At 36.3% G+C, this 11,661-nt stretch overlaps 2 protein-coding genes across 2 annotated transcripts; one reads left to right on the top strand and one right to left on the bottom strand.

Annotated features, from left to right (window-relative positions):
• On the top strand, nt 1,533-3,834 carry LOC109833594 (pentatricopeptide repeat-containing protein At5g65570). The gene has a single exon (XM_020401334.1). The coding sequence runs from the start codon at nt 1,664-1,666 to the stop codon at nt 3,776-3,778; it is 2,115 nt and encodes a 704-aa protein (XP_020256923.1). The 5' UTR covers nt 1,533-1,663; the 3' UTR covers nt 3,779-3,834.
• Nucleotides 4,383-11,661, bottom strand: LOC109833592 (probable GTP diphosphokinase RSH2, chloroplastic). Its single transcript, XM_020401333.1, has 6 exons — nt 10,956-11,661; nt 10,270-10,455; nt 7,826-8,286; nt 6,476-6,634; nt 6,042-6,396; nt 4,383-4,880 (listed from the first exon to the last, which is right to left on the bottom strand). The coding sequence occupies exons 1-6, from the start codon at nt 11,445-11,447 to the stop codon at nt 4,593-4,595; spliced, it is 1,941 nt and encodes a 646-aa protein (XP_020256922.1). The 5' UTR covers nt 11,448-11,661; the 3' UTR covers nt 4,383-4,592.

The following is an 11,661-nucleotide window of genomic DNA, read 5'->3' as shown; positions in this document are numbered from 1 at the left end:
TTCTCTGAAAAATTGTCTATTCCCAAAAAGATTGGGTTGGCGATGAAATGCAACTTCAAAATAGTAAGGCTCCTATAGAGATTGGCAAATCTGCCTAGCTGATGTCAAATAATTTATGAACTTTTTAATTTTTGCCTTAGTATTAATCAAGTAAAATATATGGGGAAAATGTACATGAGCCAACAACTCATTTTGCAAACTGAGCTACCCATTAACATCAATAATGTGTAGGTCCATCTAGTTATCACATCGGGTGGTGTGACATCTTGTGCTTATGGGCAGCTCAGCTCATACGGGTTGCCCTCTATATATGAGAGACAAAGTTGCTTTTACAACTCTCAGGCTGCTTGCTGGTGTGCGACCTGTTACACGCATAAGGAGGCCTTTCACCAAAATGGGAATCGATTATTGCTTCTTTGCTATCTAATTATTTCATCATTATCGCCATCCAAATCTTTTCCCATCACATCACATAATTAAGGTCATAATCTTAGGATTAAGGGTCTTTAATTATGCCTTAATTAGGCTGTGTCCGGCAATCTTTTATAATCGGGTCAGGTTCAAACCTGACCGAGTTTTGAAAAAAAAAATGTGCTTATCAAACTTTGGGGCTAGCTATTGACCCTGTTTGTTATTAAGCTAAAATTTGTCCCCCCCTGTGGTCCAAGCTGGAACCAGTTCAGATTAGTACTGGTTCTGAAAAACTATTGGCTTAGTTGCCAAACAGACCTAGATTATACATGCGTTGTGTTCGTTTACTTAACTTCTAACTGTACCTTTTTCATGGCTTTTTAATTTGCATGAAAAAAAAAAAGAAAAGAAAAGAAAAGAAAAGAAAATCATGATGATGGATGTATCACTCTCTAGCATTTTTGCAACTTTTTGCAGGGCGCGTTTTATTTAGTTTTAAAGGCATCATTAGGTAGTTGATGCTCGTTAAGTATCGGTGCCTTTTTCAGTTTCTTTTCAGAACCTAGAAGTAGAAACTAATAAAATCCCTACTCTCATGAAATGTTCTTACGGTAACGATCTCGCAAACTATGGTTGCTGGCATAGTTCGCATGTTTCATTTTTCAGTTTATTACAGGATGAACGAACTAATTTCGCGTTTGAGAGACGCATCGACCTTATTTATGAGTACTTGGGGAGACATAAAGCTGTCCTTTCAATTCAAGGACGTGTTTTCCCTCCCATTTGTGTGCTCCCTTGTGTTTAATCAAGTTCTCTAGCGGTCAGGGGTTCAAATCCCCGTTTTCGCATTCACCTGGTTTATGTGGATTAAAGCTGAGAGCAGAAATCTGGAGTTTTACTGGTCAGTTAACCCAACCCGTTATATGCTTACCAGTTGGGGGCCTTTAGAGTCCTACGCTGATCGCCCATTCACGTGGGGATGAGCCCCTGGTAGCAAGGGTAGCTCCTTTCAGAAGGTGAGAAACTGAAGGATTCGAACTAGGACCGCTGGCGAACTCCAACGGAGTTAATGTTGGGAGAGCTGACCGGATTTCCCTTGTAAAAAAAAAAAAAAAAAAAAAATCTCTAGCGGTCGATTTCTTTCTCTCTAAATAGTCATATAAACCCCTCCAATTCAAACTATTTGCATTTGCTTTACCGCCTCCTCTCCTTCCAGTGATGCTACAAACAAAATCGCCATTAGACGGCAGCCATGAAACCCTCCGCCTTCAAAATTCTCTGCGCCTCCTCCTCTTCTGCCGCCTCAAAATCCTCCTCTCTTATCAGCACTCCATCAACTCCCTCCCCCTTCAACCATTACATTCCTCTTCTGCACAAGTCATCATCAAACAAATCCTTGACACAAACCAAGCAGATCCACCTCCAAATGGTTGTTGCAAACTTCCCTTACATTGCTCTTGGCAACAAACTTGTTGATTCCTACCTAAAGTCCGGAGCTGTCGACAGTGCCCGTCAGTTGTTTGACGAAATGCCTCACCCACATATAGTTTCTTGGAACTCTATGATATCTTCGTACATTCGTCACAAAAGAAACTCTGATGCTATAAAACTCTTCAAGAAGATGGTTCCAAAGGGAATATCTCCCGATGAATTCACCTTCTCATCGATTTTTAAGGCCTATGCCAATCTGGGTCTCGTTGCAGAAGCCAGAGGGACCCACAGGCTTCTCATAATTTTGGGCTTGGATGCCAAAAATGCATTTATCGGTAGCTCTCTGGTTGATATGTACTCAAAATTAGGGAGATTGGGAGATTCTCAAAAAGTTTATGATAGGATAGATGATAAGGATGTTGTTTGTTCAACGGCTTTAGTTGTGGGCTACTCTCAGAATGGAATGGATAATGAGGCCATTGCGATATTTGGAGATATGGTCAATTTGGGTGTGAAAGCAAATGATTTCACATTTTCTAGTGTTTTGATATCTTGTGGGAACCTTGGAGAGTTGAATGGAGGGAAATCGATTCATGGCTTCATGTTTAAATCTGGATTGTGCTCTAGGGTTGCTTCACAAACTTCACTTCTAAGTATGTACTCAAAATGTGGGCTTATTGATGATTCTCTAAAGGTTTTTGAAGGGATTGATGATCCAAATATCATTACTTGGACTGCTATGATTGGATGTTTAGTGTTCAATCGTAGAGAAGAGCTTGCTCTCACAATGCTTAGAAGAATGATTCATGATTCAATGACCCCAAACAAATTTACATTGTCAAGTGCTTTGAGAGGGTGCTCATCCCTTGCTTTATTTGAACAAGGGAAATTAATTCATGGCTTTGCTGTAAAGCATGGGTTGGACAGAGATAGATTTGTGGGTGCTGCTCTAATTGACACTTACGGAAAATGTGGCCATGTATCGATGGCCAAGTCTGTTTTTGATTGCTTTCAAAAGTTTGATTTGGTTCTAGTGAACTCGATGATCTATGGTTATGCTCAGAATGGGAATGCAATTGAAGCTGTTAGATTGTTCGATCAAGTATTGAGCTCAAATCTAGGACCAAATGATGTTACATATACCAGTGTTCTATCAGCTTGTAGCAATGCTGGATTAGTTGAAGAAGGCGATCGCATATTTTCACTCATTTCTAAGAAATCTAATGATCACTATGCTTGTATGGTGGACTTACTTGGTAGGGCAGGAAAACTTGAGGAGGCTGAACAACTAATAACACAAACCGATAACCCTGATAAAGTTCTTTGGAGAACTTTACTCGGTGCCTGCAAGATTCATGGCGAGCTCGAGATGGCAAAAAAAGTAGCAAGAAGAATACTTGAGCTTGATCCAAGTGACGAGGGGACTCATGTCCTGTTATCTAACATATATGCATCTCTTGGTCAATGGGATGAAGTTAGGCTCGTGAAATGTGCTATGAAGGAGATGAGGTTGAAGAAGGAGCCAGCAATGACTTGGATTGAGGTTGATAAAAAGACGCATACTTTTATGGCCGGAGATGATTCTCATCCGATGGCACCAGAAATCTTTAGAGAGTTAGAGAGGTTGATTGAGAAAACTAAGGAGTTGGGTTATGTTCCAGATACTAGGTTTGTGTTGCAAGAAATGGGAGCGATTGAGAAGCAGAGGTCTTTGTTTTATCATAGTGAGAAGTTGGCAGTTGCCTTTGGGGTGTTAACAAGTTTGGATAAGAGAAATAATTGTATTATGATTTTCAAAAACCTTAGGGTTTGTGGTGATTGTCATAGTTGGATTAAGTTGGTGTCTAGAGTTGTGGGGAAAGAAATCATTGCTAGAGATGCCAAGAGGTTTCATCATTTTAAGAATGGCTTATGTTCTTGTCGAGATTATTGGTGATAACAGAAATAAACAATTTTTTTTTCTCTCACTGGTTTCCAGGGGTTGATCTAAATGATCCAAAGATAAAAGAATCCTATTGTATATAAAAAAAAGGCTGTAAATTGTCAAAGAAATTCATTTTTTTCTTTATTTTTTCATAGTCTCTATTTCGTTTCTTGGAATCAAAAGGATTTCAAGAAGATGATGTGTGAGTGCCAGCATTTTTTGCCCCCTCCGTATGTTTCATGTATGAATTATTTTATAGAAAATTTTATAGTTGGGAAAAATATGAGAATCAAACCGCAATATGCAATAGCTTTTTCTCTTAGTTTGTGTATGTTTTCCTCTCTGATTGACTTCAAAAAATCATGAATTAAACAAGAATAGTCTCCTTTCTCTTAGTTTGTGTATGTTTTCCTCTCTGACTGACTTCAAAAAATCATGAATTAAACAAGAATGATGACTCCGCAGAAGATCTACTAGATTAAAACTATAAATTGCAACTTCCGTACTGGAGATATTGCTAATTTAGCATAGAATGGTAACAAAGGAGTCAATGGATATTAACAACTTGGGGGGTAAAAAGACCATACGAACTGCTTCATCATGTAGAAAAACATGGACTTGTAAGCACATATACACATATATTGATATCTGAACTGGAAATTTACACAGCCTCTTCAATCTGATTCTGTTCCGGAACAAAGGCAATTGCTATCAAAGTTTTAATGGCACATATATACATACATATACATTTACACATATGTACAAAGAATTAATGGATTTTAAATTAGGAAAGCATAATGGCATTAGTACAAGAGACAAATCTTCGTCATCTTCGCCTTCGACCCCAACTTGATACACTCAGGTCTCGATCATACATGCGTTGGATTTCCTCTCTGTACTCTGTTAAGGATTCGTTAGGGATAGATGGTGATAATTCCACAACATCACCCATCCTAAGCTTTTGGCTGGGATCATTTACTGGTTGATGGTTCAGCCTAGGCCTCAACTCCTCCTTCATTGGGAAATTGTTATTAGACCACCGTGGGCTCCCTCTCCCAATTCTCTCCAATAGATCCATTATTGTGGAGTTTGGTGCAAATTCCTGCACTGACATCTGAAATCATTGCAATTGTGTTAGTTACTTGAATATATAGAACAATAATCTGAAATCAGAACAAAGTGCTGGACAAGCAATTATATAATATCCACTAGACATCGACAAATTCCTGGAAAGGACAGAAATGGATAATGAAGCAGGCCAAGTACTTTAAACTGTAAGGAGCATAAAAGCAATAGATAAATCTAGTACAGAAATTTAAACTACAGAAAGCATAACATACTTAATACAACTTAACTATGAAATGGAAAACAAGAAGCTAGGATGGAACTAAGATATATCAATTTGCTTTCCTAAATAACTTAATAGATGCATGTTGTGATTTGAAAGATCCTAATCTTCCAGTCAAAAGGAGGAACGAGACTAACTATATTTGGAATATGGCTGGACAGAAAACTAGGTATAAGCCAACAGGATTAGTCACAAAATTGTCATTTTGTAGTAAAACGAACAAAATTAGGTATCCTAGAAAGATCATCTTAAATGTATGAGCCAATAGAAGTGCTAGAGCCATTAACAATTTACCATGCATGTTTTCATACACGTGGACAATTGAAAGACCTATGCTGGTAATCAGCAAAAACTGCACACTGAAACAAGCACAAGAGAAGAAAACAACAACAAAACTTTTAGCTTTTATCCCGAACTTTTGGGATGCCTGAACCCCTTTCTTTCTTTCAGTTAAGGGCCAACATTAAAAGAAAAATTGTTGAACTTTTGGGATGCCTGAACCCCTTTCTTTCTTTCTTTCAGTTAAGGGCCAACATTAAAAGAAAAATTGTTGACAACATACATTGGATGATCAAATGTTGTTTGGAAATCATCTGCCTGCAACATGAAGTCATGAAAAAGTGATCCATATCCTTTCAATAGGTTGCATGCATCATCGCAACATATTACAGGACGCATTCCATGAGACCCATGAATCAAGTATTTCAAATTTTTTGCTAGTTACTCTTTAATAGTTGTAGATGGAGTCCCCCCACCTAAATATAGAGGGTCGCCTAATAAGATTTCCCTCTCATTATATAAAGCATGCCTTTGACTTGTGGTTTTTCAAGTCTCTTCAAGCTCCTCTTATTGTAGATAAATTTGACTGAATATATCAAAAATGGATTTTTTTTGACTGAATACATAAATGCATATTAAAAGAATAACCTTTTCATTTTCCAACAAAATGACGAAGATGGGCCCACCATAATCACACCAAGGTATAGAAGAGTACGGGTACTCATTTAAATGGGAAGGAAATGGACAGAAGGGCGTGATAGATCCAGAATCTCCATAAGAAAAGGGTCGGTCAGCATTCATCGTCTCACACTGCCATGTCACCACCCATCTCGCCCACTCAACCATTTGGAGCACAAAAGACGAGTGCTGACAGTCACCTTCTTTATATCTCCAATGGGCAGCAAACCCACATTCTGCTTGTAAGTGCATTTCCTTGGTTCGTATCTGGACTTCCAACGGGATAGTATCTTCACTTGCAACAACAGTGTGTAGAGATTGGTACCTGTAAATGTAAATAAGTGCAAGCCTATAGAAACTAAAATCAGGCAATTAAAGAGTTGCAATTCAAATTAATGACATACCCATTGAATTTAGGATGAGCTATGTAATCTTTGACTCTTCCAAGGAGTTTAGGCCATAGTTGATGAACGATGTCGAGTGCTAAGTAACAATCTTCTTCTTTCTCCATTATTAAACGTAAGCCGTGAATATCATAAATTTCATCCATGGTTAAATTCTTCCTGTGAAAAGGTCAATATCATCAATTAACAAAAACAGTAGTGTGTTTATTTCTAATATAATATTTAGAAAATGTATTTGTGTAAACAGAGCCAGCCAGCCAGCTGTCATGAAAGCAAATGCAGATGACCGTTCCTTTCGCGTCATATATACAGATTTTCTTACATCAATCGTGAGAGATTATTAGTCAATTAGAAGCATCTATTAAATCTTCTACAGACTGCGACTGGTCACACAGTTTAATAAATGATTCATACACCAGAATTACCCAAATAATTTCATAAGACATGGAACATTAATTCATGTAATGCATCTGAAATTTTGAATAATGATGTTGCTTTTCAAAAACTCAACTTTTAGGCCTTTTAAGTGACATATTGGTGCGCACATAATAATAACTTACTAGTGATATGACTTCAATTTGAATTGATTTATCTGAATATAATTCACAAATGCTCCAATGTTGTCAAAACCTTTCCCATGGCTCCCAAATATTGAAATTGTAAAACTCAACTCTTATTGTGTGCCAAAGTTGTGGCAGTGACAGGCTACTAAAGGCAGTGTTGAATATCAAACTTGGGCAGAACATGCACAGACACCAACAAGAGCTATTGACATAATAATGCCTAAAAGGCTCAACAGGTGCCCTTGGGGCCTCAAACACACTTTAGTATGTACCAACAACATCCCAACAAAATAACTAGTTAAAATATCTTGGAAAGCATTTATGTATTTTACAATTTCCTCATTACTGATCCATCTCCAATTTTAGCAGCTTGACTAATATCTAAAATAATCTCTTCCTATGTTAATCTCGAGAAATTAAGGCCTGTTTTGCAACAACTGTTAGCCTGGAACTAAGGCTAATCCCTGCAAAGCACACAAAAATTACAAGGTTTAGTGCGTAGGAGTTAAAGAATAGTATCGGGCTGTTACTAAATTTTGCATATAACACCAGCAAAGAGACCCTAGGGTTATAGTTCCACCTCATCAGACATCAAATACCATCTTACTCTGCTTCTAAGAACGCACATCTACAAATTAAGTCTTCTAGCCAAATAGCGCCCAAAAGCAGCGACAATTAAAAGTTGATATTCCTTCATTTAACCTAAGTGAAAAGGCAGTAAATGGGAAAAAACAGGTGCATATACTTGTACAATATTGACAAACTAGAAAGAAGAGAGGCTACATACTTTACCATCTTGGAGTGGATGCTGTACAAGCTCTTGTGCCTCCCATATAATACATGATAAGAAATGCCTGCACGCTTGAGAGCTCGTTCTAGCTTCTCTATAGCTGATGCAATCATTGCTTCATCAAAGAATCTCAGAAGTTTGGAGGACAGCATTTTATGATGCTCAGGATAGAGATACTTAAAGCACAAATCTTCTAGCTTTTCCTTCCAACAAGAAATTCCTAATCGGTTAGCCAAAGGAGCAAAAACCTCTAAAGTTTCCTTTGCAAACCTCTGTTGCTTGACCATAGGCAAAGCTTCAAGTGTCATCATGTTATGGAGTCTATCTGCGAGTTTTACAAGTACAGCTCTGGCATCAGCCATTGCAAGGAATATTGTGTGCAGCCTATCAGCCTCAACAGTTTTGCTTGCAGTATTGTTTTCACGAGCAAGCTTGCTTAATTGGCTTAGCTTTGATACCTGCATAAATTGTTTAATAGCACTTGGCATTTCACATAAAAAAATTCTAATCCTCACAATCATGAATGATTTAGATCGAAGTAATCTCTATACCTAGTATTAGAAGCTAGTTCTTTAAACTACTGGTACAAATGTACATCCAAGGGAAATCAAAAAATAAAGATGAGAAACAAGTCTCAAACTAGTCACGCAAATCAGAAGACAGAAAATTATGGAAGGGCAGAAAAATAGAAGCTCAATGCTTGCATCATAATTCATCAAAAATTATGATCTACAAGCTAGTTTAGCACACTTCTGAATATTACCCAAGTTACTGGAGCTTAATATAGCCTCCTGGTTGCAAATTACATACACAATTCTCACATCCATGAAACTTTTTTTCCCTCCTATTTTCCCTTTTGTTGAGAGAATACTGGATAGGGCCGGGTGGTCCCCAAATTTGTCTCCACGGAAATGAATAGCAAACATTGAAGAAAAAGAAAAGAACTCAATAGACAAAGATACTAGTTTAATATTATTTGTCATTTGAAAACATTTTCCTTGGAGCTTTTCCATTTGACTGGTTACAGGTGAATCATTTAACCATCAATATGAGAATGCACCTTCTCACCTTCCTAAATAATTATAATTATCAATAATACCATAACTATTAATTGCTTAAAAATAATAAAATAAATTATTTATAAAATAAGTATACACAATTATTCGTAGTAAATAAATAAATTATTATGTAATTATTTATGAATTATAATAAAATAATTAAAATAATAGTACAAATAAAATAATATATTACTAAATACTACTAAGAATTATACTATAATTCAATAAGCAATAAAATAAATAGAATAAATTTTGTATCGCATAAATAGTGTAATCATTTTAATAATATCACATGAATTACAAATTACATTATTTATTTAGTATTATATTATTAAATAAATAAATTAATATTATTTTTAGAGTATTTTTTCAAAGATAATTACACGATACTGCATAATCTATATTTGGTAATGATTGAAAACTAACCTTTTTACAAAAAACTATTTAATATTAATAATAGCACTAAAAATTGTTAATGATAGTATATTAAAAATTTATAAAATATTTATAGCACTAAATTATTTAAGATCATAATTAAAAAAAAGTAAATTATATAAATATTTTATAGTATATAGATAGTATAGTTATTTTAGTAGTATCACTTGAACTAAGAATTATAATATTAAATAAGGTAATTACAGTAAACCCGCATGAACTTTCAGCATTTTGCACTAAATACTACTCTATGAACTTTCGAAATCGCACTAAACCCATAATAACTTTTGTAAAAAGCCCACAATATCTTTTAGATAAATTACACCAAACCCCAAATAACTTTCAAAATGCCTTTTTACGTTGTTTTCTAGTTCTAATTTATGGGGTTTATTTGCAAAATTTAAAAAGTTATTGGGGTCTTCTTTGGAATAAATAAGTCATTAGGGGTTTAGTATAATTTTGAAAGTTCATATGTGCTAAAAGTTTATAAGGTTTAAGTGTAATTTACGCTATTAAATAATTATAATAAGAAGCAATTATTGCAATATATTACAGGTATCAATTGTAACTATCTAAGGAACATCATGAAAACACAAGCAAGATTAATGCAGTTTAGTCAATTTAGAGTTAACAACTTTCAAGGTGGAGGAGCATATTTAAGAGAACTTATAGAATTGACCGTTTTATTTAGGAACAATTTTAGATTTGGGGGACTTATTTTAAAAAAAAAAGGTTAACATCGGGCGATCATTATAAGAAAAACATTCAATTATAATAACTACACAATAATAATTAATTCATACATTTCTTTTTAAGCAATCTTATTATACAATTTTATTTATTAACACACAATTTTACTATTCAATAAAAATTTAAAACATAAAACATGTATGTTCAAGTGCAAAGCACATGCATTTTACTAGTTAAATGAAAAGAAGAAAAACTGACCCCTTTAACAAGATCAGCAAGTCCAGCTCCAAACCTTCTGTGAATATAATCATAATCCATGTAAGAATCATCAAGCGTATCATGCAAAAGTCCTGCAGCAACAACCGTCACATTAGCACCAATCTTCGCCAACAAAAGCGCCGTCTCCACACAATGTTGCAAGTACGGATCACCGCTTGCTCTCATCTAACAAATCAAAATAAGCCCAGTTCATTCTTCAAAGAAATTATCAATAGAAAGAATCAATTTCATCTTATTTTTTAGATTCTTCAATCCCAGAATCAAAAGAGCCACTACCTAGGAAACATAACATTGTGCTTAAAAAAAGGAAAGAGAAATCAGCTATACCATACCCGAAAAAAAAACATTATAACTAAACCTAGTTGATTCTTTTAGCCCTAAACCAACAAATATGGCAGGAATTCGTTTCATATTTCAAACTGATTATCAATAGAAACGTCAATTTCAATTTATTTTGGACTCTTCAATTCCAGAATCAAAATCAAGAGAGAGCCAGAAATAAAATGCCAATTAAATTTCATTAACAAACCATATTAGGAAAGCATTAAAACTAAACCCACTTCAGTTTCTAGCCCCCCAAATTAACAGAAATGGCAAGAATTTTCAAAAAAAATGAAATATTAAAAAAATCTAACAAATTAGGCCTCAATTCCAAAAGTCCTCACCTGACCTCGATGAGCTTTCTCAGCTTCATAAAACGCCCTAACAACAAACTCCTCATTGAAAACCTTATGCCTCGATTGAGCCCCCACAAGCAGCTCTCTCACATAAGGCTCAACGCAGCTCCCCCCAAAATCAAACCCCAACTCCTCTACCTCAATCCCTCCCTCATAATCATAGCAAGAACCCAACGCACTCGCAATAAAACTCCTAAAAACCCGATCTTTCCCCGCCGAAACCCCAAACGACGACGTCGAGAAGCTTCTAGAAGGGCTGCAGGAATATGAGAAGGAGCTGGTTAGGGTCAAATCGGCGGCGGTGTCGTCACCGCCAAAGCTGACGGTGGAAGGGGGATTGTGGCGGGATGAAGGCGAACAAGGGGAGGAGGAAAAAAGGCGGGAAAGTCCGCCGGCGATCGATTTCGCGTTCGGGTGCGGATCGTGATCGCATAGGGACCCGTAAGCGGTTGAGGGGAGCGCGATCGCCGGGACTGACATTTTTTTTTGTTGTTTGGCAGAGAACACCCTGGAATTTTCGGAATCAGAGGGAGAAGGGGAACCTGTAATAAATGAAGGAAACTGGGGAGGATGAGGACGAAGGAGGATTCAAAGGGAAGGGGGATGCGTGAAGGAAAGAGAGGGTCTTTTTGGAGAGAGAAAGAGGGGAGGAGGAGGAAATCTCTCTCGTTTCTCTTTCTCTCTCTAGCTCTCT

Source organism: Asparagus officinalis, chromosome 3 (assembly GCF_001876935.1).
Source record: "Asparagus officinalis chromosome 3, Aspof.V1, whole genome shotgun sequence".
NCBI lineage: Eukaryota > Viridiplantae > Streptophyta > Magnoliopsida > Asparagales > Asparagaceae > Asparagus > Asparagus officinalis.
This window is presented reverse-complemented; position numbering and strand designations above follow the sequence as displayed.